General features: G+C 41.9%; 1 protein-coding gene across 1 annotated transcript in view; it reads left to right on the plus strand.

Annotated features, from left to right (window-relative positions):
- PSMB2 (proteasome 20S subunit beta 2) overlaps positions 1-25744 on the plus strand; it is a 39925-nt gene extending 14181 nt beyond the window's left edge. Inside the window, exons 4-6 of the mRNA XM_023232264.2 lie at positions 17285-17447; positions 21740-21789; positions 23949-25744. Of these exons, the coding sequence (XP_023088032.1) occupies positions 17285-17447; positions 21740-21789; positions 23949-24056 (321 nt within the window). The 3' untranslated portion in view covers positions 24057-25744. The remainder of the gene's footprint in view (positions 1-17284; positions 17448-21739; positions 21790-23948) is intronic.
- The last annotated feature ends 1112 nt before the right edge of the window (positions 25745-26856 follow it).

The following is a 26856-nucleotide window of genomic DNA, read 5'->3' on the forward strand; positions in this document are numbered from 1 at the left end:
TGGAAGGGAATTCTTAATGGAATACCAGAAGAAGTATTCTTAATAAATGGATATTAATTCGTATAAGAATTAAAGGCATGAAATCATCAGAAGACGAAAAAAGACAGATGGGGGAAAAACTCAGAAGCCTTCATTTTAGTTGTTTATTTAAATGCATATGTGCATTTAAGATGGTTTCTTCTTGTTGGTTAGACCCTGAAGAGCAGAAAAAGGGCTTATACTATGCTCAAGGCTTGCTTGCTTAGGCCAGGCACAGTGGCTCATGCCTGTAATCCCAGCACTTTGGGAGGTTGAGATGGACAGATCACTTGAACCCAGGAGTTCAAGACCAGCCTGGCCAACGTGGTGAAACCCCTGTCTACTAAAAATACAAAAAAATTAGCCAGACGTGATGGCACACACCTGTAATCCCAGTTACTCAGGAGGCTGAGGCAGGAGAATAGTTTGAACCCAGAAGGTGGAGGTTGCAGTGAGCCAAGATCATGCCACTGCACTCCAGCCTGGGTGACAGAGCAATACTCTGTCTCAGAAAAAAAAAAAAAAGAAGGCTTGCCTTGCTCAAATTCTCCTTACAGTTTGACTAATGTCAGAGGATGATGAGTTACGGAGCTATTTCTTACTTAAAATGAATTATGAGTGGCATATTTGGTGTAGCCCATCTGAATGCCCAAAATTATCTCCATTTAACAGATAGAGAGACGGGTATAAACCAGGCAAATCTGGTGTCCTTGGGAACGTGAAATTTTGTGGCAAGGCTTAGAGTAGGATGCTGGCCTCCATGATGTGTAATCTTCGGATTTCACTGCCACACTGGCCAAAGAGTTTTCATATAACTTTTTCTGAAGTGTTTCATAAGCCTTTGGTAATTTATCTTTTTATCTATTTACTTGTAAATGCTTAGCAAGTAAACAGTAGAAATAATGAGTTGAAAAGATACCCAGCCTGGTGTAGTGGTTTTCAAACTTTATTCTGTGAAGCTGCTTCAGGATACTCACCAAAGAAGACCAGTGTGCAACGCTTCTTTTTTTTTTTTTTTTTTTTTTTTATTGAGATGGAGTCTGACTCTGTTGCCCAGGCTGGAGTACAGTGGCATGATCTCAGCACACTGCAACCTCCATCTCCCGAATTTAAGTGATTCTTCTGCCTCATCCTCCCAAATAGCTGGGACTACAGGCGTGCGCCATCATGCCTGGCTAATTTGTGTATTTTTAGTAAAGACGGGGTTTCAACATATTGGCAAGGTTGGTCTTGAACTCCTGACCTCGTGATCCACCTGCCTCAGTCTCCCCAACTGCTGGGATTACAGGCATGAGCCACAGCTTTTTTGAGACAGAGCCTTGCTCTCTCACCCAGTCTGGAATGCAGTGGTGCAATCTCAGCTTACTACAACCTCCACCTCCTGGGTTCGAGCAATTCTCCTGCGTCAGCCTCCTGAGTAGCTGGGATTACAGGAACGCATCACCATGCCTGGCTAATTTTTGTATTTTTAGTAGAGATGGGATTTCACCATGTTGACCAGGCTGGTCTCAAACTCCTGACCTCAAGTGATCTGCCCACCTCAGCTTCCCAAAGTGCTGGGATTACAGGCGTGAGCCACTGCATCCGGCCAAGTGTGCAGCACTTTAGCTCTGCTTCATATAGCTCAACTCAACTTTTATCTATTTGATAGGTAGAAATTCTAGGTAAAGTTTTATTTGAAAAGGTGCTACCACTGTTCCCTTACCACCAAAGAGCCCTGCAACAGGAGGTTTAATACTAACTCTGCTGTGAGTTAATTGAAAACCTTGGGAGAAAGCAAGCATTTGATTGGATGGTTTTTAGGCTTTCTTCCAGCCCCCAAATAGCATGATTTAAAAATCTCATGTCAAGGCCATAACCAGACTTGAATTATTATTATTATTACTATTATTATTATTATTATTATTATTATTATGATTATTATTATTTTTAGTGAAAGGGAAAGAATATGTAGGAAAGGATTTCAGGTCTTAGTCATTTCCAGCAGTGACTGAAGCTTATCCCCACACGCTGGCCTTAATTCAAGGTTGTTTGATCTGATTAGTACTAGGCATGTATAGTGTGCTCCTGTCCTAGAAGAATCCTGTTGCTTTGAGCCTTCTATTCTGACCATGAGAATTATTCTTCTCATGCCTTAGGTGGCTGGCACAGAGACATCATCTGTTTATTGGTATCAGTGAGGTTGTGTGAACAGATGGCCCAGGTGAAACCCTGACTTTGCAAGTCTTGTCCCCTTTACACTACCAACCATTTGTTACATGTGATTGAAATATCACTAACAAGAGTAATTTCACATGGTTTTTGGCAAATGTGGTTAGCAGGATGTGACATGACACAGCACTGCCTTCTCCCTGCATGTGCCGTCTCCCTTGAGGCCTCATCTTCTCTACTTGCCTCGGTCTCACCCATGCCGAGGCTTGCCTTCAGCTCACCTGCTCCAGATGGGCGGCACAGTGGGAGGACACTGGCAAAGGCAGATGTGTTTATTTTCCGGAGACAAAATGTTGTGCTGCTGCAGATGGCAGTGCCTTGGAGCAAGTGGCAGCCTTTGACACCGCTGCCACACAGCCTGGGCATCCTGACAGACAGAGCCGGCTTACTTTTGGTGATGGGGAAATTCAAAAATACAAAACAAAAACGAAAACCAAGATGTTCATTATGCAGCTCCTGGACTTTCAGTGCAAGCAGCAGACCTTTTAGCAAACCTTAGTCAGCTAGTGAGCTAACTGTGAATTTTCACTGTAGGCCAAGAGTTATATGTCTGTTCATTACTTTTGTCTGCCAGCCTTAACAGGACATAAAGTTAAAAACTGGAAACAAACGATTACATTTAGATGGATATTCAGTTTGGTTCTGCAAAACATATGTGTATCCCAGGTCACATCTCACAGAAGTCTCTTAGGATTGGGGGTGGCTCATGTTGGCCCCGTTGGAGATACTGCTGTTCTATTTTTAGTGGTCATTTTGATTATCCAAAGGCCCAGAGACAGATGTGCCTTGAAGTTGAGGTGTCTCAATTAATATGACAACACTTTGTGCTTATAGTGTTTTTCTACTAGGAGGAGTAAGCATTCTGACAGCTGCCCTTTTAAACAGTATGCTTAGGCCGGGCCTGGTGGCTCAAGCCTGTAATCCCAGCACTTTGGGAGGCCGAGATGGGCGGATCACAAGGTCAGGAGATCGAGACCATCCTGGCTAACACTGTGAAACCCTGTCTCTACTAAAAAATACAAAAAACTAGCTGGGCGAGGTGGCGGGCGCCTGTAGTCCCAGCTACTCGGGAGGCTGAGGCAGGAGAATGGCGTGAACCCAGGAGGCGGAGCTTGCAGTGAGCTGAGATCCGGCCACTGCACTCCAGCCCAGGCGACAGAGTGAGACTCCGTCTCAAAAAAAAAAAAACAACAAAAAACAGTATGCTTATGCATTTGTTAGGGCTTGACTAAGTCCGTTAGGAAGACAAAAGACTGGCTGTTGAATCGTTACACTTACCGGGCTCCTAAAAAAAAATAACTTGGGAAGATTCTTTGAAAGTTACTGGCTTTATCAGGAATTTTTTTTTCTTTTTTTTTTCTTTTTTCTTTTTTAATGTGCTGTTTTTCCCAGCCCTAGCTGATAGAGTTAGGAGTTTGCAGGTGTAAAGTCCTCCCCCTCCCCTTCCCTGTCTCTCTCCAGGGGGTTGTATGTGAGAAGGTGTTGCTTTCTCACTCAGAACATATATGTGCTACCCTGTTGGATGCCTGCTGCAAGCACAGAGAACCCCTGTTCTCATTGAATGGAATAAGTCTGTTGGATGGCTGGAATTTTGCAGCCCCGTAATGCCAACTTTTCACTTAAAGCATCTATCCACAATGGGAATGAAGCAGTTTATGTGCTTGGTCTAGATTTGTATTGTTTTAAAACTCGTGTCTTAAAAATTTTGTGGTTTCCTATTAAGGTTTGGTTTAAGCCTAAAGCAGGAGAGTCCTGTGTCTGCTTAGTAAGAATGTGCTTTTGCTTTTCAAATGTTTACTATTAGAAGTGCGGATTTACCCCCAACTTTTAAGATTGCTTTAAATAACTTTTATGGCCGGGCATGGTGACTCAAGCCTGTAATCCCACCACTTTGGGAGGCCGAGACGGGTGGATCACGAGGTCAGGAGATTGAGACCATCCTGGCTAACATGGTGAAACCCCATCTCTACTAAAAAACACAAAAAAACTAGCCGGGCGAGGTGGCAGGGGCCTGTAGTCCTAGCTACTCAGGAGGCTGAGGCAGGAGAATGGCGTAAACCCGGGAGGCGGAGCTTGCAGTGAGCTGAGATCCGGCCACTGCACTCCAGCCTGGGCGACAAAGCAAGACTCCGTCTCAAAAAAAAAAAAAAAAATTACTTTTATGTGAGCATGCCCTCACACATACTCACAGATACAAACACATACAATATCCTGGCATCTTGGTGCCTCTTTTTACCTGCCCTGGCCCAAGATCATGTAGGAATATGAATTTAGGGGCTGATCCCAACAACCTCATGAGGTTTTCTTGACTCTCTCCCAAAAAACAGTTATCTAAAATGAAGGGCAGTGGGAAGGCTTTCCACAAGGGGAAAGGTTGATTTTTCTGTTTTTTGACCTGAGAGGTCATTACATGTATATTTACTATGTTCATTAACTATACCATGTATATTTTATGTTATTTTTTCCTTCTTTTTGAGACATAGTCTTGCTTTGTTGCCCAGGCTGGAGTGCAGTGGTGCTGTCTAGGCTCACTGCATCCTCCGCCTCCTGGGTTCAAACAGTTCTCCCGCCTCAGCCTCCTGAGTAGCTGGGACTACAGGCACGTGCCACCACACCTGGCTAATTTTTGTATTTTTAGTAGAGATGGGATTTCATCATGTTGGCCAGGCTCCTGACCTTGTGATCCACTTGCCTCGGCCTCCCAAAGTGCTCGGATCACAGGCATGAGCCACTGCGCTTGACCTATTTTATGCACTTTTATGTGTATGTGTTGTTTCATAAAAAGGTATAAGAAAATGAAAAGGAAGACTAAAAGGGCAGGAAAGCATATTACTTTTTAACCTAAAAATAAAAAAAAGGGGGGTCAGCTTTACCATTACTTTTGAATGTAGACAACAGAGTAATTAGGATTAACTAGATTGGAAAGAAGAAAGGAGATAATAGTCTCTGAGTCTTTGTAAACTGAAATGATCCAGCAGAATTCTATACTTCCTTTTCTGACGCTTCCTGCTGGATGTGGTTTCTTACAGCCAGAGTGTTCCATACCTGCTGATTTTCATTCAGCCAGTCTCCAGCCTGCCTTGTCCTTGGGGCTGAGGAAACAAAGGTGCACACCTCAATGTGGGCCTTCGGATGGGGAAATGGAGAAGTAAACTGTCAGTTGCACTGCAGAGTGACAAGTGCTAAGATAGCCATATACATGGGATACTCTGGGAGCACAGAGCCTAACCTGAGCCTCAAAGGGCTTGCTGTCATGAAGGCAAATATGAAACAAAAGGGCAAACTGAAAGCACAGACCAAGGTGTTTGAGAGTATTTTAGGTTAGGTTAACAGTGATTTGTTAACAATAGTCAGGGCAGGGATAAATACTTCTCTGGGCCTCCTCATAAGTTTATCTGTCATGGGATTCTGTGTACAAAACAGGGCTCTACTGATTAAAAACAAACATAAATATATTTATTTATTTATTTATTTTATACTACATACATAAAATTGATAATCTAAAGTCAGCCGGGCACGGTGGCTCACACCGGTAATCCCAGCACTTTGGGAGGCTGAGGCAGGTGGATCACCTGAGGCCAGGAGTTCGAGACCAGCCTGGCCAACATGGTGAAATCCCGTATCTACTAAAAATACAAAAATTAGCTGGGTATGGTGACAGGTGTCTGTAGTCCCAGGTACTCAGAAGGCCAAGCCAGGAGAATCGCTTGAACCCAGGAGGCAGAGGTTTTAATGAGCCAAGATTGTGCCACTGCACTCCAACCTGGGTGACAGAGCGAGACTCTGTCTCTAAATAAATAAATAAATAAATACAAGCAGTGGGTCTTTCTGGAAGCCTGTTGGCTAAGAGGGGGTTAGCATGATCAGATGAGATTGGTAAGATCATTAGCTCGTTGGCTGTGCTTTGATGGAGCATTCGGGGAAAGAATGAAGGAAGTGGGGAGACCAATGAGGGGCCTCCATGTCAGTTAAAGCTGTAGCAGTAACTTTGGTTGGACCTGAGGTGCTAGTGGGGAACACTGTTCTAATAGAAGGGCTCCTAAATAGTCTTTTCCTCAGTACTGTGTGGACATCTGAAAACATACACCATCATGTATAGTCCTAAATACTCTTTTCCAGAAGACCATGTTAGTTATTAGCTCAGAGAGGTGAATCAGCTTTGATGTTCAGAATTCATAGATTAGATATTTGTGGACGTGCCTAGCATGTACAGCTTAATATATGCCTTATAGTGTGCAAGCCTGTAGCAAAGCATGGCTTCTGCATTTGAGGTTTTTAAAAACTGACTTAACGGTATATGGAATCTTAAATTTTCCTAGAAACTGCCAGCTCATTAAAAAAAGGAATTCAAGTGGCCTTGTTGCAAACATGGTGTTGGTTTTATCATTGCACAATCAGCAATTTTATTTTGATGTTATTTGGGGGGAAGCAGTATTTTTGATTAGCAAGTAAAATTAATGTAAAAAACAAATACTGTGTTAACTATTTGGTATAATAAGGCATCTGTGCCATGTTGCATTTCAACTCATTAAATTTCTAAACTTCTAATTACGATAAGTTACAACTGTAATAGGAAAACCAATCAAACTTGGAGTCATTGATAGCTTTAGAGAAGTAAAATTTACAGTAACTTTGGAATTACCGAGGAGACCTTTAAAATCTAATTTAGTTAAAAATTGAAATATACACAATATTTAAATATTTTGGTTGTAAAATTCACATTTATTGGGCACCTACTACTTAGCAAGTCTTCTTCCAGGAACTTTAACACAAATGAGTACCTTAATTCCTCACAGCTCTGTCAAGCAAGCAGTACTGTCCTCCACATTACAAATGGGGCACTCAAGGCTCCAAGTGGCCTATCTCAAGTAACACAACTGTAAGGTGATAAAGCCACATTTGATTTTCATTGCTTTGTCACAAAAGTACATGCCTATCTTATATGACTTATAGCATTTAAAAGCAGAGTTTATCCAAGTAGTAATTTAAAAGATGTTTTTCTTTTAAAGTTTAAAATATTGGGTTGTAAATACAGTAACATTCCTGAGCTTAAGTTCAAGAACTCAACCATTATATGAGTTTTTACCAGTGTATTAAGCAAAAACATTTGAACATGAGCTAATTGTTATTAAAGGAAAACAAAGACAATTTTTATGTTTTTATTTTGGATCTGCCAGCATCAAACAGATATATCAAATATACTTTCGGAGAATGACCTAAGGCAAGGAAAAAAAAAAGGAAAAGATTGGTTAGACAGTCTCATTTTCAGAACAGTGTTTCTTTTATTTCATCTTGGTCCTCTGAAAATGAAAGGTTTGCTTTGTTTGAGGCACACTTGCCTCCTTATTTCCCAATTTAGTATGAGAATTTATTAACATGGGCCAGTTTGTTTTTTAGTGCTACAAAAAATAAATGCATTTGGAACAGGAGAGAACAAGAAAGTCAGGCGTTTAACTTTTTGTTTGTGAAGCTCACTATAGTATTCTGATTTTGATCAGTTTACATTTGTACTTTGTTTCCGTCACAAGATTAAGAGAAAATTGTTTTCAACTTCCAATTCCATACCTTCTCCACCCGGAGTGGCCACTGTAGATAACAGCACTCTAACCGGCCCTGGGTTCTCTCTTGCATCTCTGCTTTTGCCACTCCAGCACTTTGCTAGTCTTCTCCCTTGAATGTACCAACATCCCCCACATGGCTAGCTCTTCAGTGCCAGTTAAACTCAGCATTTATCAGGGAAGTTTTTTCTGTATTTGCTCCCCACCCTGCTCCCCAACCCCCCACCACATATGTCACCCTCAATTTCTTATGGCAACGTAGGTATACCTTTGCCATAGTGTCCTGTTGTAATCATTTTCTTTCTTTTTTTTTTTTTTTTTTTAATTCTTCAGCTAAAAGAGCAGAAGAGGTGATTTATTTTAGGGTTGTTACACTCGGCCACAAATAAACACAGAAATAGTCCAGAATGTCACAAGTCCAGGGCAGAGGGCCAACATGGGCAGTTTTGTTTATGAGCAAGGTGGGTCTCAGAGGTGATTGGCGATCAGAGGGCGATGAAGTTCTAGATCCATTGAAACAAGCTCTAGACAGTAGCATGCAGTCCCACAACTTGTACCAGCATCCCCAGCGCCTGGCAGTCCATGTTTCTGCTCCTGTGGCCTCCACGATGCAACAAGCTAGCGGTTTACTTGGACCTCTGCCTCATCTTTCTTCTTTTGCGCTTCAGCCTGCGCATTCGCTTCTTCCTCCACTTGGCTCTCATGACGCAGAGGTTTCCAGAAAAATGGCGCTCGTAATCATTTTCTTTACTGTCTTCCATGTGCGATTGTGAGAGTGTATGTGTTCATATGAATGAAACCTCTTCACTGGCTGGCTCTTCATTCGATCTCATGACCCGGGTTATACACTGTTTTCTCTTCCCATCTGTCTTTGGACAGCTCTGCTTAAGCTCATTAGGTCCAATTTGAGCTCTTTTCATTTGCACTGCCGCTGTCCCCCTTATCGAGAGTCCTAACTCTTCTTTCTCCCTCACCTCTTCTACTAGTTGTGAAGTTCCATCATTTCTACCTTCTAAATATGTCTCATATTTCATTCCTCTCTCTCTGCCCCCTCTACTTTTTACTTAGTTTGATCCTCATCGTCTGTCTAGAGAAGACTGTTCTAGATCCTCTAACCATCCCCCCTTCCTCTCAGTCTTAATCCCAGTCTGTCTTCCATATAACTGTCAGTTACCATCCTAAAATGGCAATCTGTTTGTATTTCCTTTCTAAAAGTCTTCTGTTAAAGAGAAGCGGGGAAAGTGGCTGGGACCAGTGGAATATCAATTTGAGACATCAGGGTTCCTTGACACCAATTAACCAATGTGCTATGTCATGAAAAAAGGCTTGGATCAGCAGAGGGATGGAAGTGGCAAATTTTCACTGGCTGCTCTATGGTTTACATACTAATGTAAATATTCTTTAGTCTAGGAGGCCAATAACAGTATCATCACAGTTTCTCTCTCTCCTTCCTGCTGAAGTCACCCAATTCTCCAGGTGTATGTGTCCCATGTTCACCAGTATCCAGACATTCCATATTCCTCTCTGTTTCTTTGTCTTCACATATACTGTTTCCTCTGTCTGGAGTCCTTCCTACCCACATCTACCTTGTGAGTGCCTTTCAGATCCAGACTCCCATCTTCATCATGTGGCACGATGCTTCTCATGTAATAAATGCTAAGTAAACATTTATTGAACTTATTCACATTCCAAATGTGGAAATGATGTTAGTTGGGGCGTCTGCCCATTTCATAATTATTCTATGTTGTGGTCCCAGGGAACTCATGGAATTTGGTTGAAGCCTTTTATAAACTGCGTATTTTTTACTTAAGGCTAAAAGAGATTGAATCTACACATGGGTTTCCTTAAAAAGGAATATAGCCAAGAGGATTAAAGTGAGGGTACAAGGCCGGGCGTGGTGGGTCACACCTGTAATCCCAGCACTTTGGGAGGCCAAGGTGAATGGATCACTTGAGGTCAGGAGTTTGAGACCAGCCAGGCCATCATGGTGAAACCCCATCTCTACCAAAAATACAAAATTAGCTGGGTGTGGTGGCGTGTACCTGTTATCCCATCTACTCCAGAGGCTGAGGCAGGAGAATCACTTGAACCCGGGAGGCGGAGGTTGCAGTGAGCTGAGATCGTGCCACTGTACTCTAGCCTGGGCAACAGAACAAAACTGTCTCAAAACAACAACAACAAAAAAGGTATAAATGATTCCATATTGCTTAGGCATTAAGGATAGGTCGTTCTCCACCCGATTCCCCATCCATAGAACCATAGTCTTTTAGAGCTAGGAAAGGTACTAGGTCACAATAATTGGAAGTTGCTGAAATCTTTGAGATTTTTTTAAGTGTTTGAAATAGGGGATTCCAATTCACATATGAAGTCCTTCTTTAATTAAAATGGCAAAATTGAAATTGAGGTTTTAAAATTACACCACCAAACACACCCAAAAAAGATAGCTAGTGAATTTTGTTGGTTATTGCAAACAAAGTCTAGAGTTCAGAACATTGGTGTAAGAAATAACAATTGATTCATTTTATTTATTAGTGAAATTGAAAAATTGGGGATTGGCAAAGCAGTTAAGGTGTTGATAGTCTATCATCATGGGTATTTATTGAACCACTACATAGTTTTAGACCCTGTAGAGGAGTCATAATTGTATGATATTAAATTTGCCCTTTTAAAATTTAAAATATTAGGCAGACATGGAGGCACCCACCTATAGTCCCAGCTACTTGGGAAGCTAAGGTAGAAGGATTCCCTTGAGCCTGGGAGTTTGAGGCTGTGGTGTGCTATGATTGCACCTGTGGATAGCCACTGCACTCACTTGGGCAAAATAGCAAGACCTTGTCTCCCAAAATAAACAAACAAAATCCTTAAGATGTTATTGGTCATATAAAGATGTGATAAGTGAAATAGAGAGCAATAGATGCTAGTATGCAAAATAGTGCATTTTGAAATATTTGAGTGTGTAACTGGCATTTACATACCAAATCATATTTTTACACTAATTTCCATTTTGTGGAGGCAGCATGATTTCCTGGAAAAGCATATAGGACTTGCAGTTGGGAGGCCTGAATTCTGGACCTGACTCTTGATGCTAATTACCTGTGTGGTTTAGGGCAAGTTACTGTTTCCTCTTTGAAGTTTAATCCCCACATTTGTAAAAGGAATACTGGGTAAACTAGTTGAGGTTTTCTATCCCATCCAAGTCTGTAAACTGCATTTTCATGAAATCCTCTCAGTACTAAAGATGGAATTTTAGGCAGTTTTGACAATCCACTGGACTAAAAGAAATAGCAGATGTACTGTTCCTTTCAAAGTCCAGTCTCTGTTTAATATATTTAGAAGTCTGTTTATGAAAACACTCATCGCTAGACAAACTCATTTGTCTCATTGGCGGTTCTGCATCTTCTTCCAGATTACTGACCTGCTAGGAATGGAGGTACGTCTCACTCACTGCTTAGCATTCCAAGGTGCAACACATCAAAAAAGAAATTGCACCATTCTCCAAAGCACCTCACTCATAGCAGTGTCGTCCCATTCAATTAGAGGTGGCAAAGGCTGGCCTGGCTCCAAAGGAAGACTGTCAATTCCTCTCTTTTTCTGTGTCCACGCTTGGCAGGATGCTTCCTCACGCCCACCTCTCTCCCCCTTGCTGTGACTTTAGCTTCCGCCAGATGTCACACCGCTGCTTGTCACCGCCCAGACTCTTGTCGCTGATTTTGTTGTTTCAGTGTATTTATCACAACTGTTCTCTTTAGCTGTAAAATTTATGGAATTTCACACTCTTAATTTTACTACAGTGTTTCTTTTTCATAATAGAGAGAATATACAAGGAGTCATATGCACAAGAGTTGGAGGGAAGGAAACACTTCATCTAACTCAAGTAAAGTTTGCATGTGTGCAGTGCGCACCCCCACCCCCAAATATACAAGAGTCTAAAGTGGCACTGAGCTCAGTTCTGCAGGGCTCTGATGCTCAGAGGTACTGAAGAAGTCTATTTCAGTCTCAGAAGGAAGTACATAAGAGATGTGCTTTTTGGCCATTTCCCCTCTCTTCTTAAATTTGATCTTTTAGTAACCAACAAAAGTTGGACAATTTTATTGGCTCTCCGTAGCCCACTTCTTGATCTTACTATCTAGTCAAATCTGTTGATAATGCAGTCAAATCCTAAAAGTGGTGGTGGTAGTGTTGTGGTAATAGTCAATCTGCATTATTACAATTTATCAGGCATTGCACTGAGCACTTTACATGTATTTATCTAAACCTTACCACAACCTTATAAAGATGGGTACTTTTATTATCCTTATTGTATAGATGAAGAAATCTCAAAATGATCTAAATGCACTTCACTGTGAAAAAATAAACTCATATCACATACTCATTAAAGGAGGAAAAGATACATTTGTCTAGTTTTGTCCTCACCCTACCCTCACTGCCTTCTATTAAGAGGCAAAATTCTGGTGGTACCTCATGCTAGAAGCTAAAATTCATTTTGAGTTCCCAGGATGGTTCACTTAAAATATTTTCTTTGTATATCAATTAGACACAACTTTAAACATGTTGGTGTTTGCATTGCAGACCATTGATGGTGATTGCCAAGGCCTTTGGGTAGAGAGTATCTTAGCTAAATGTTTGGGTTCACTTGGATGAATGTTTGGATGTTTAGGTTTATTCAGTACTATATATAATGTTCAGTCTTAGCTTATGCTGTGGAAGAAGCCTAGTCTTGTATGTTACAGTTCTTCCGCTTGGGGACCTCATAACTTTGTCTTACTACTTAGACTTACTATCTAAACAATTAGAATAGTGGAGACAACCAAAGGCTAGATTATATCATGTACAGAATAGAGATTTCATTTTAAAAGATTCTTGGTAATCTTTGCAAAGGATTACTTTATAAGAGATTCTTTCTAAAGAGGATCCCTGGCAGTGCTCTCATTATTGATTAATGTTTCCATTTCCCCAGAATAATTAGGCAAATTCTTAAGTATGTAGTATTGATCATGGGGAACAAAGGGAACTGATGAAAAAGTGTCTAGAAAGTAGCTTTACCCCTCAGGATAGACATATTTGCAAGGGAAGAAATGACATGGTTAGGGAGGGTTGACCATGAAGTAGGGATGCTCTAAGTGTCTAGTACAAATGCTTGTGACACTGAACAGCATTACCTTAGGGCCTCTGGAAAGAGTCCCAGGAATGAGAGAGGAGGAAACTCATTTACTGCTTTTCTATCATGTGTCAGGCACTGTGCTGGGCACTAACATCCCTCCATATCCCTTTATGAAGACACAGGAATTTCCCTCATATGTCAGTGCCAGAAGTAGTTGGGCTTCTCCTGATACTTACATTGTTTATAGAGTCTTTACTGTTTTGGGCATTATACTTATTATCCACATGCATTATCTTTTGGAATCCTCACTGTAGCAGCCCTTTGGTAGGAGGGATCATCCTGTGTTTTAAATGAGAAATTAAAATTCAGAGAGATTAAATGACTAACTTTTCTAAAGTCACAGCCCAACTCTTTCTTATTTATTTATGCTATTGGTCCCTTCTTTGTTCAGTTCTGAATGCCTGGCCTGTATCCTAAGCTTTTCTTTACTTAGCACCCTGTGTCTAGAGGGAGGTAGAAAGAGAAGAACCCAAGCCTAGCAAAAAGCAACAATAAATGTACATTTATGGAGATGCTGGCAGTTGACTTAAACTTGAACCACTTCTCAGAAGTAGCACTTATTGCTTTCTCACGTTTGTTTAGTGACTTTTCTTTTTATTTGGTAGAAATAGGGTCTTCCTCTGTTGCCAGTCAGACTGGAGTGCAGTGGAGGCATCATAGTTCACTGTATGCCGGGGCTTAAGGATCCTCCTGCCTCAGCCTCCCAAATAGCCACCTCACCTAGGTTTTTTTTTCCCCCATCGAGACAGGGTCTTGCCATCTTGCCTACGCTGGTCTTGAACTCCTAGGCTCAAGCAGTCTTCCTACCTTGGCCTCCCAAAGTGCTGGGATTACAGGCGTGGGCCACTGTGCCCAGCCAAGCCAGAGATCTTTGGTGGAGCATTGTCAGAAGAATTTCACAAACTGCAAGTTGTTGCACAGATGTATTGATTTAATTAGTCTGGATAACACCATTTATTTATGCTTAAGCATCTCACACATGCAAAAGTTGGTAATTCAAAGTCACACAATAATTTGTGAGTTATCTTCAATACCAGGAGTTGTAGCTTCTGAATACCAGCTTTGGTAAGTGTATGTGTGCGTCAGATGCCTAAGCATGAGTAAATGATACTATATAGACCAATTAAGTGATGCAGTTTGCTTCTGGAATTCTGTTGACATCCTTTTTCATCTAAAATTTTCTGGTAGTGGATTTTAAATAACACTTATTGTTCTAAACAATTGAATCTCATAGTGTGGACAAGATCTTCATTGAAGACAAAACATCTGGGTTCTGCTTGTTAAGGCCTCTGGGTATCTGGGGGAATACTTAATATACCATTGCAACTTGATGAAATTGTCTTGGCTAACTATACAGCGAGTGTTCTGGCTAGTTAGTAGAGAAGAGTAGAGTTTATCCTCTTAGCAAAAAGATTTAACTTACTTTGTGATAGGTAAAAGACTGTATTATTAATTCTCTTGGGGAGGGAAACCAGTTTCTCTTTGCTATTCTGCCTCTCTTCCTCCCTCTTTCTGTCTTCTAATTTAAACTGTAAGAACACCAAGGTATTCTATGTCTGCCAGATTTTGCAGTACTGTTTTCACACTTATATATAACTAATAACATTGTTAAAATCTGGAGCTAATTTAAGCAGGTTTGTTGTTGTTTAAAGTGATAAGCTTTCAAAAAGAGACTGAGATGTAGTTAATATAGTAGGACTTTTGGTAGCATCTTTTCTTCCAGAGTTTGGGATGCTTTACCATTATTATTTTTTCTCATTATATTCCCTAGAAGATAGAAAGGAGAAAGATTAATTAACCCAGTTTTACATGTTAAAAAAAACCCAGAAGCTCATAGGAATTAAGTTTTTTGCCTAAGGTCAGATTTACTAAGAAGGTACTCAGAATGCACAGAAAATTCCAGAGCTTGGCAGAGTGCAGCACACTACTCATTGGGAAATACGATAGGTAGATAATGATATTCTCAGAAGTCTTGACTGCTGGTCGACTTATTTCTCTCTGGGACTACCCACTGTCTTATCACTAAAACAGAAACTTATTTGGAGGTGAGGACTACTCTGTAATCTCCAGGTGATGTTAGGAACCCTTCCTACTTAGCACAGCTGGCTTAGAATTCCAATTAAGTATATAACATGAGTTTCGTGCTAGGCACGGTGGCTCAAGACTGTCATCCCAGCACTTTGGGAGGCCGAGGTGGAAGGATTGCTTGAGCCTAGAAGTCGAAGACCAGCCTGGGCAACATAGTGAGACCCCATCTCTCTTTTTATTTCTTTTTTTTTTTTTATTTTGGAAATAGAGTCTTGCTCTATTGCCCAGGCTAGAGTGGTACAATGGCACCATCTCGGCTCACTGCAGCCTCTGCCTCCCAGGTTCAAGTGATTCTCATGCCTCAGCCTCCCAAGTAGCTGGGATTACAGACTCGTGCCACCACGCCTGGCTAATTTTTGTATTTTTAGTAGAGATAAGGTTTCACTGTGTTGGCCAGGCGGGTCTCAAACTCCTAACCTCAAGTAAGCTGCCCACCTCGGCCTCCCAAAATGCTGGGATTACAGGTGTGAGCCACCGTGCCCAGCCAAGACCTCATCTCTTAAAAAAATATAATAAATTAGCAGGGCGTGGTGGTAGGTGCCTATAGTCCTAGCTGCTCAGGAGGCTGAGGTGGGAAATTCACCTGAGCCTAGGAGTTTGAGGCTGCAGTGAGCTATGATTGCACCACTGCACTCCAGCCTGGGAGACAGAACAAAATCCTGTTACTCCCCTCCCAACTCCTCCCCCCCAAAAAAGCAAAAACCATGAGTTTTTTAAGGCTGCCAAGTGGCCGTGTTAATCAGTGTTCAAAGAATGTTAAATGCCACTTTTAGGACCATTAGCTATTACACTTCATGCTTCATAATGAGTTTAATTAAATACATACACAAATTTAGGGATGAGGACATATCCATGGGCATTTACTGAAGTAAATGCAAGAGGAGAAACACATCCTGCAGAGAAAAAGAAAACCATTTAAAATGGAAGTCCCACTCCTGATGCCTGGGGTCATAGACAGACTGAATTTAACATGGTAAATGGCGCAGCTGGTGTAGAAAAAAATAATCATCCATTTGGAGATGAAGAGCAACACAGACTCGGTCATGGTTCTCTATAAAACTCATGTTTTTAGATTTGCAGGTAATACAAAGAAAGGATACCTATAAATCCAAGTTATAATTATTTTTTATTGCTTTTTATTTGTCTCAAAATTACTTTTCAGTTAAGTCTGGTGATTTGACTTAAATATTTGAGACTTACTATCCCTCCCCACCCCATGAGTTGTTTCTTTTCTCTCTCTTTCTCTTGTTTTTTGAGCCCAGGCTGGAGTTCAGTGGCACAATCATGGCTCACGGTAGCCTTGACCTCCTTGGCTCAAGTGATCCTCCCACCTTAGCCTCCTGAGTAGCTGGGACCACAGGTGTGCGCCATCATGCCCAGCTAATTTTTTAGTGTTTTGGTAGAAACAAAGTCCCACTATGTTACCTAGGCTGGTCTCAAACTCCTAGGCTCAAGCAAGCTTCCGAAAGTGCTGGGATTATACCTCTGAGCTACTGCACCCAGCTATAAGTTGTTTTTTTAGTAGTGGGCATACAGTTTACCATTTAGGATTGGTCCGGATGCCCAGACTGAGTTTGTGTATTTCATTTGATGTGGTTGGAGCATCTGCTTTTTTCAGTCCGTGGCCTGGCACTCTTAGAATTGTTTATTGGTTTCAACAATTAGGAATGACAAAAGAGCACCTATGCTTGCCTTTGCAGTGCTTAAAAAAATATTTTTTTGTTTTAAATTTTTGTGCGTTCATAGTAGGTATATATATTTATTGGGTATATGGGATATTTTGATACAGGCATAAAATGTGTCATAATCACATCAGGGTAAATGGGGTATCTCTCACCTCAATCATTCCTCCTTTGTGTGACAAACAATCCAATTATACTCTTTTAGTTATTTTAAAATATACAATTAAGCTATTATTAACTATAGTCACTCTGTTTTGCTATCAAATACTTTTGAAGAAGTGCTTTTATACAGGTTCTCATCCGTGGACTTTAAGAAGATGGCAGCTTTTTCATATACCTAAAGTGCTCCAAATGCCCTTCTGTTTGAAGAGAACAAGCCGATATCCCTTGACCTGTTACCATACTCCAGGTCCTCTAGATTTCCCTACATTTTTACTTCATTGTGATTTACTCAGTTGCTGCTAACATTTTCTTTCTCATCAAGAGTCAGAATATTCTCATTTGCCTTGGGAAGAGATGTTGGTGTTCTGCTTTAGTTATCACTTTACCATATCTTTTCTTTGCAGACCCCATATCATGTGAACCTCCTCCTGGCTGGCTATGATGAGCATGAAGGGCCAGCGCTCTATTACATGGACTACCTTGCAGCCTTGGCCAAGGCCCCTTTTGCAGCCCATGGCTATGGTGCCTTCCTGACTCTCAGTATCCTGGACCGATACTACACACCGAGTAAGTATTAACACTCTAGGGAGGGAGCAGTGGCAGAGCCCTGCCCTCAGCTGCTTCCCAGGTTTGTCCACCCTTGGAGTTGGGTGGCCAGGGCTTGAATAGGATGGATCCTAAGAAGCACAAGCAGGTCCCCCTCTGGAAACTGCACTCTTCTGTCGGTCAGTAGGTTCTTGCAAAAGCTGATGTAAGTCCCATTTTTTGCCAGGCAACATGAGATAGTACGTACCTCTAGAGCTGGGTTTTGTTTTGAAGGAGGTTTGGAATAGATGTCATAGTGAATAAAACATTTTTATTGGGTTCTAAAGTTCTTCAGTTCTAAGAGTTCAAGTTTTTTCACTTATTTTGCTTTGCGTAGATGCTTATTGGCATCTCAGTAAAGAATGAGTGGGTAAAGCAAGTAGCTGTATATTTGTTTTGAACTTGCGAGGATGAACAGGTCCCCAGCATGTCAGCTGAAGGTTTCTTTGCTCAAACATCAAAGCTTTCTAAGGCTACAAATCTGAACCTTCCCTTGGTTGTCACCCAATGGCTGCCCCCTCTTGAAAGAAATAAATTTTCCCTCTACTTGTCCATAAAGCGTCAGCTTGGCAAAACTTCAGATACAGGGATGCTTTTTAGAAATGTTTATTTTGTAATTGACAAATAATAATTGTACATATATTCATAGAGTACATGATGGTGTTTCAATACATGTAAACAGATCAGGGTAGTTGATATATCGATCATCTCAAACATTTATCATTTTGTGTTGAGAACATTTAGTATCCTCCTTGTAGCTATTTGAAACTATATATTGTGAGCCATAGTCATTTTACAGTGTTATAGAACAGTACAGTACAGCTTATTTCTCTGTCTAGCTATAATTTTGTATCTTTTTTTTTTTTTTTTGGTTTGAGACAGAGTCTCCCTCTGTCGCCCAGGCTGGAGTACAGTGGAGTGATCTCGGCTCACAGCAGCCTCCGCCTCCCAGGTTCAAGTGATTCTCGTGCCTCAGCCTCCCAAGTAGCTGGGATTATAGGCGTGTGCCACCACGCCTGGCTAGTTTTTGTATTTTTTGTAGAGACAAGGTTTCACCGTGTTGGTTTGGCTGGTCTAGAACTCCTGACTTCAAGTGATCCACCTTCCTTGCCCTCCCAAAGTGTTGGGATTACAAGAGTGAGCCACCGTGCCCGGCCAATTTTGTATCTTTTAACAAATGTCCCCCATCCCTTACAGAGGATTTCTCAGCCTCTAGTATCCTCTGTTCTACTTTTTACTTCTATGAGATCAGCTTTTTTACCTTCCACATATGAGTGAGAACGTGCAGTGTTTTAACTTTGTTTCTGGCTTATTTCATTTAACAGAATATCCTCCAGTTCCATTCATATTGAATGACAGGATTTCCTTTTTTATGGATGAATAGTATTTCATGGTGTATATGTACCACATTTTCTGTATCCATTGATCAGACACCTAGGTTAATTCCATATCTTGGCTATTGTGAATAGTGTTGCAGTAAACACTGGGGTGCAGTATTTCCCCTGTGATACAATGATTTCATCCAATATAATGGTTTCCTTTCTTTTGGATAAATTCCCAGTCGTGGGATTGCCAGATCATATGGTAGTTCTATTTGTAGTTTTTTGAGGGACCGCCATACTGTTCTTCCTAGTGGCTATACTAGTTTGCATTCCCACCAACAGTGTGTAAAGAATTTCTTTTTCTCTACATCCTTGCCAGCATTTGTTATTTTTTGTCTTTTTGATAATAGCTATTCCTAACTGGGATGAGATGTTACCTCATTGTAGTTTTGATTTGCATTTCTGTGATGATTAGTGATGTTGAGCATTTTTTTTCCCATATATTTGTAGGCCATTTGTATGTCTTGTGAAATGTCTTTTGAGATCATATGCCCATTTTTTAATTGAATTTTTGTTCTCTATTGAGCTCTTTCAGTTCCTTATATTTTCTGGATGTTAACTCCCTGTTGAATGAGTAGTTTGCATGTATTTTCTCCCATTCTGTAGTTGCCTTTTCACTCAGTTGTTTCCTTTGCTAGGCAGAAGCATTTTTTAGTTTGATATAATCCCATTTGTTTATTTTTGCTTTTGTTGCCTGTGTTCATGAGATTATTCATAAAATCTTTTTCCAGATCAATGTCTTGAGGCTTTTCCCCTGTGTTTTCTTCTAGTTTCGGGTCTTAAATTGAGGTCTTTGATCCATTTTGAGTTGAATTTTGTGTAGGGTAAGAGGTGAGGGTCTGGTTTTATTCTTCTGTGTATGGATATCCAGTTTTCCTAGCACCATTTATTGAAGAGACTGTCCTTTCCCCCAATGAGTGTTCTTAGTACCTTCATCAAAAGTCAAATGTAGATATGTGGCTAAATTTCTTAATTTCTCTATTCTGTTTAATTGGTCTATGTGTCTATTTTTATGCCAGTAGCATGCTGTTTTGGTTACTACAACTTTGTGGTATATTTTGAAGTGTGGTAGTGGTATCAACTACTAGATTGGTTCTTTTTGCTCAGGATTGCTTTAGCTATTCAGGGTCTTTTGTGGTTCCATACAAATCTTAGGATTTTTTCCCTAATTCTGTGAGGCATGTCATTGATGTTTTGATAGGGATTGCATTGAATATATAAATTTCTTTGGGTAGTGTTGTCATCTTAATAATATTAATTCTTCTGATCCATGAGCATGAGGTATATTTCCATTCATTTGTATCCTCTTAAACTTACTTCATCAGTGTTTTATAGTTTTCGTTATAGAGGTCTTTCACCTCCTTAGTTAAATTTCTTCCTAGGTATTTTATTTTCTTTGATTTTTGTATCAAAATATGGGATTTTGATACAAAAGATATGGGATTGCCTTCTTGATTTTTTTTTTTTGAGACAGAATCTCGCTCCGTCACCCAGGCTGGAGTGCAGTGGCCAGATCTCGCGCACTGCAAGCTCCGCCTCCTGGATTTACGCCATTCTCCTGCCTCAGCCTCCCGAGTAGCTGGGACTACAGGTGCCCACCACCTTGCCCAGCTAGTTTTTTGTATTTTTTTAGTAGAGATGGGGTTTCACCGTGTTAGCCAGGATGGCCTCGATCTCCTGACCTCGTGATCCGCCCGTCTCGGCCTCCCAAAGTGCTGGGATTACAGGCTTGAGCCACCGCGCCCGGCCCTTGATTTCTTTTTCAGCTAGTTTGTGTATAGAAACACTGGTTTTTGTATATTACTTTTGTATCCTGCAACTTTATGGAATTCATTTATCAGATGTAAGAGTTTTCTGGTGGGGTCTTTAGGTTTTTCTGTATAGAAGATCATGTCACCTACAAATGGGGACATTTGACTTCCTGCTTTCCAGTTTGGGTACTCTTTATTTCCTCCTCTTGCCTAAGTGCTCTGGTTAGGACTTCCCAGACACAGGGATGTTTTGTGCTAAGTTCCATCTTCTGACCCCAGTCCTAACCTCAACTTTAGCCTCTGTGGGCAATGGGTACTTTGGAATTCTTAGCTTTTACAGACTATAGATGAAGCACAGATAACCACTTCTCTCCTTACATTCCATTCTTCACTGTCAGTATCGTAAGAATCTGGCATGTTCATTCTTTTTTGGTGCTGCCCTCTTGCTCAACCTTAGCCACACTAGAGCTCCAGGCCACATCCTGAAAAGAATTAGCCTGGCCTCCGAGTGACTTTCTTGATTTGGCATCTGTCAGTAATTCAGCTGATTTGCCCACCAAAATAACCACTAGCCACCCCTGAAACCCGAGTGCATAACATGTCATCCCAGTTTGCCATGCCCACAGACAGTTCCTTTGGCTCCTGTTTTGGGAAAGTCTTAGCTCCATCCTATGAATTCTCTTCCCATTGTTAAACAGAGACCCAGCTGGGAAAACAAGGCTGAAATTCTGACCCTGTCCTCTCTTTCCCTGATTTGCAGCTGACTAGGGCAGATGGAATTGATTTAAACCCTGGACTAAGGGGGAGTGAAAGGGGTGGGTTATGATAAAGAGAGACAGGCTGCTGGACTTCTTCAGAGGCAGGCCCTGGCCAGGGGAGGCAGAATTCCTTCATGCTTACCCTCAGTGTAGCAAATCAATTTGCAATGGCTTGTAGCTGCTGGAGCACTGGGTCTGGGGCACCCCCAGCTGCATGTGGAGTAAGTTGGTTGCAGACCAGAAGGCAAAGCATTTTTTGCCTTTGCCGTTTGTATGGCACTCAGGCCTGAAGAAGTCAGCTTTGATTAAGATTTGAAACTTAATCAAAAGCTGCTGAGAGTTGGATTTAATGACAGCACCGGAATGCTTGTGTTCTCTTCCAGCTATCTCACGTGAGAGGGCAGTGGAGCTTCTTAGGAAATGTCTGGAGGAGGTGAGTAGTTCCCATGGGATCCTGAAAGGAATGTTTGTGTCTCTGTTTGCCAGTATTGTTCCTGTTCCTCGGTTATATTTTTTCTGATTTTTGCCAGAAGGTGTAATACATACCCACTAACCAGATGTGAAGTTGCTACCAGGGATAGAGTTTGGTGTGGGTAGCAAGCTCATTTTTCTGTCACAGATTACCCCCTCAATGTCAGCTTTATAATTTAATTCTTTCTGGTTTATCCAATCCAGTGTTTCTCAAATTGTAGTGTGTATAAGTATCACCTGGGAAACTTGTTAAAACAGATTGCCATCTCTGCCCAACCCTCAATTCTGATTCCACTGTTCTGAGGTACAAACTGGGAAGCTCTGCTTTAACTGGCAGTCGCAGGTGATTTTGCTGCAGGTGGCAACTGAGGCTGTACTTGAAGAACTTCTGCCCTAAACTTTATTTTTTTAATTTGAGACGGAGTTTCACTCTTGTTGCCCAGGCTGGAGTGCAGTGGCATGATTTCAGCTCACTGTAACCTCCGCCTCTGGGTTCAAGGAATTCTCCTGCCTTAGCCTTCTGAGTAGCTGGGATTACAGGTGCCCACCACCATGCCCAGCTAATTTTTTGTATTTTTAGTAGTGACAGAGTTTCACCACGTTGGCCACTCCTGACCTCAGGTGATCCGCCTGCCTCAGCCTCCCAAAGCGCTGGAATTACAGATGTGAGCCACCACGCCCGGCCCTGCCCTAGACTTTATACCTGCTCTGTTCTTGTGCCACCTGGAATTGCCATACTGCCTGCTCCCTTAATAGTGCACAAGTCTTTGTAATCTGGAGAGAAAGCCTTCCCTAAGAATTCAGGAAGACCATAGAAAGCAACTAGGAAGCTTTGGGCAGAAGGCGAGAGTAGACTTTGGTTTGTGAGGCCAAGATTACACAGAACACACCCTTTCTAATATTTATCCTTAGAGTCTAAGGCTTTGGGTATGGATGGAGGATGGGGAGGTCAAAAGCCAGCCACATTAGTTTGTTCATTCTTTTACTGTTCTTGTGGCTTAAGGATGAACTTGAACTCATGGTTTAGTAAGAGAGTAGGAAGATAAGAGCAGAAGCATTGGGAATAATGTCAGTTTGCCTCTTACACAAGCCTTTTGTTTTCAGTCCACAGTGCCTACTCCATTCCCCTGCTCCCCCCCATTTTTTTTTTTTTTTTTTAAATGTGGTCGGCCGGGCGCGGTGGCTCACACCTGTAATCCCAGCACTTCGGGAGGCCGAGATGGGCGGAGGTCAGGAGATCTAGATCATCCTGGCTAACACGGTGAAACCCCGTCTCTACTAAAAAATACAAAAAAACTAGCTGGGCGAGGTGGCGGGCATCTGTAGTCCCAGCTACTCAGGAGGCTGAGGCAGGAGAATGGCGTAAACCTGGGAGGCGGAGCTTGCAGTGAGCTGAGATCTGGCCACTGCACTCCAGCCTGGGTGACAGAGTGAGACTCCGTCTCAAAAAAAAAAAAAAAAAAAGGCGGGGGGGGTCTCGCTTTGTCACCAAGGCTGGAGTGGAGTGCAGTGGCATCATCATAGTTCACTGCAGCCTGGACTTCTGGAACTCAAGCGATCCTCCCAAGTAGCTGAGACTACAGACAGGCACCACCACACCCACCTCATTATTTTGTTTTTAAGATATGGGGTCTTGCTATGTTGCCTAGGCTGGTCTTGAACTCCTGGGCTCAAGATATTCTCCCACCTCAACCTCCCAATTACAGGCCTGAGCCACTGCTCCTGGCCTCTGCTTTGTTCTGAGGGCAATCACGCTTTGTTAGCTTATTATCTTGAGACATTTTAAGAGAGACGTCTGTGTTTACTAGACTGATGGGTAACAGACTATGGGGAACAGAACACTGAATTGTCTCATTCTTTCATCACCTGACTGACCAGAGACAGGCTTTTAGCTGCATCTCCCATTTCAGCCTCCCTGCCTCCCAGTGATCCTCCAGCTGCCGTTTGGGTACCCTCTATCACTAGAGTACTAGTGCCCTACTGCCAGCTGCCTCCAATAGAATTTCAGTTCCACAAAAGCAGGGAGTTTTGTTTGCTTGTATCTGCAGTGTCTAGAACAGAGCCTGGCACATAGTACTTAGTAATTATTTGTTGACTGATTTCCTCCATGTCTCTCTGCAGCTCCAGAAACGCTTCATCCTGAACCTGCCAACCTTCAGTGTTCGAATCATTGACAAAAATGGCATCCATGACCTGGACAACATTTCCTTCCCCAAACAGGGCTCCTAACGTCATGCTCTCCCTCCCATTTGCCAGGGAACTTTTTTTGATGGGCTCCTTTATTTTTTTCTACTCTTTTCAGGTGCACTCTTGATAAATGGTTAATTCAGAATAAAGATGACTATGGATATAATTGAGCCCTCTAGTCCAGGTCTCAGTTTACCTAATATTACCTCAGAAAAGATATAGAGGCAAAATGATCTTTTTGCCAGGTCTGACTTTTCTTCCTGCTCCGCCCTCCGTTAACACCCAGCACTCTTTAGCAGCTGATGGCCGCACGTTCTACTCCACTCTTGGTTCCTTTCCAACTAGCTTTTCATACATTTTACTTGCTAATGTCTCCATTCTCTCTAAAGTACTGGTTATGTTTGCCCTTAAACTTAAATTTTTTTAAATTAATCTGAATGAATAATATATGCACTTAATAAAACATGCAAACAGTACAAAAACATGTAGTGAAAAATATTTCTTCCATAGCCGGGCACGGTGGCTCACGCCTGTAATCCCAGCACTTTGGGAGGCCGAGGCGGGCAGATCACGAGGTCAAGAGAGCAAGACCATCCTGACCAACATGGTAAAACCCTGTCTCTACTAAAAATACAAAAATTAGCTGGGTGTGGTGACGCACGCCCCTAGTCTCAGCTACTGGGGAGGCTGAGGCAGGAGAATCGCTTGAACTCGGGAGGCAGAGATTGTAGTAAGCCTAGATCGTGCCACTGTACTCCAGCCTGGCAACAGAACGAGACTCCGTCTCAAAAAAAAAAAAAAAGAAAAGAAAAATGTTTCTCCCATCCCTATAATCCAATCACCTGCTTCCGGCTTCCCTTCCGGGAGGAAACTTCAGCTACTAATTTCTTATGTTTTTTAAGAGATACTCTTTTACTGTGTAATGTATACATACATACAGACACATGCCCCCTTTAAATTTTTTAGATTTATTTATTTATTTAGAGACAGGGTCTTACTCTAGCCCAGGCTGGAGTGCTGTGGCATAATCTTGGCTCACTGCAACCTCCACCTCCTGGGGCCAAGTGATCCTCCCATCTCAGCCTCCTGAGTAGCTGGGATTACAGGCGTACACCACCAATGCCCAGCTAGTTTTTGTGTTTTTCATGGAGACGGGGTCTTACCATGTCATTCAGGTTGGTCTTGAACTCCTGGGCTCAAGCAGTCTGCCTGCCTTAGCTTCCCAGTGCTGGGATTACAGGCGTGAGCCACCGTGCCTGGCTAAAAAGTATTTTTAATGTTCTACATATTGCTTATTTCACTTAACACTATATTAGAAATTGTTTTATATCAATACACATAAATATGCTTATTCTTGTTGAGAATTGCATAATTTTCCATTAAATTGATGTATCATGGGCAGTTAACCAGATACCCGTTTTTCTCTTAGCCTACCTTTAGGGAACAATGTAGATGTTTTGTGGTTAAAGCCACTAAAACAGTGGTTCTTAACCAGATGTGTGTTTCAGAATGTTCACCTCACATTTCCAGTTGCTACTGATGCTGCCGGTCTAGGAACCACATGCCAAAACCATTTGGTCTCAGACTAGGATAAACCCTACTTTATCCAATTCTGTGCTCCTCTTAATACCATATACAGATAGGTTTTTGGTTTGTCTGTGATGAAATGTGTCATCTAAGATACTACCTACTGATCCTAACGTTCATGTTAAAATATTGGGTTAACATTAGATTTGGGTGTCTTATACACTGTTTAATACACCGATGATAAATGCCTTATACCATAGGAAGAAAGCTAATCATTGAGTAAATGGGAGAAAAGAGATGATTCATATCACTACAGTTGAGTCAACCTCCAGCACCACCATGAATATGCATAGGTTTGAGCTTTTAGCTAGATTCCTAGGTGTAAGGCATCTATTTTAAAAGGGCCACAGGTGGCCGGGTGTGGTGGCTGAATCCTGTAATCCCAGCACTTTGGGAGGCCGAGGCGGGCGGATCACGAGGTCAGGAGATTGAGACTATCCTGGCTAACACGGTGAAACCCCGTCTCTACTAAAAAAATACAAAAAACTAGCCGGGCGAGGTGGCGGGCGCCTGTAGTCCCAGCTACTCGGGAGGCTGAGGCAGGAGAATGGCGTAAACCTGGGAGGCGGAGCTTGCAGTGAGTGGAGATTGCGCCACTGCACTCCAGCCTGGGCGACAGAGCGAGACTCCGTCTCAAAAAAAAAAAAAAAAAATAGTGCCACAGGTGATTCTGATGCCCTACCCAGTGGAGTTCTGCTCTCCTGCTACATGATTTTCCCATCTGTACAATGATTGAAATAGCACCTATTCCATGTGGTAGATAGGAGAATTCCATGAGATAATATAGGTAAACATTTAGTTCAGGGCCTGGCATGTGGTAAGTGCTCAGTAAGTGTATGATGATTGGTAAACTTGTTTTTCTGCATTCAGGCTTCACCAGGGATGACATACGGTTCTCTGCCTTTGAATATAAGTGTCCCCAGGGCAATCTCAGGCAAGCCTGCAAACCCATCCTGACTCTCAGTGTTTTTTTGCCAACCCGGATCTCTTTCCTGAGCTCCAAATCAACTCATTCCTAGATAGCTCACCCTCCAGATTTAGGGACATCGAACTCAGTACGTCTAAAACTGAGCCTTACCATCTGCCCCTCTCCAAACCTCCTCTATGACGTTCTGTCTTAGAGAATTAGAGCCACCTGGTTTCCCAAGTGCCCAAGTCAGAAACCCAGGCATCATTTTTTTTAATAAATGTTTTATTTTGGAATAAATTTGGTTTTACAGAAAAGTCGCAAAGATAATACAGGGTCCTTATACCC

Source organism: Piliocolobus tephrosceles, chromosome 1 (assembly GCF_002776525.5).
Source record: "Piliocolobus tephrosceles isolate RC106 chromosome 1, ASM277652v3, whole genome shotgun sequence".
Taxonomy (NCBI): Eukaryota; Metazoa; Chordata; class Mammalia; order Primates; family Cercopithecidae; genus Piliocolobus; species Piliocolobus tephrosceles.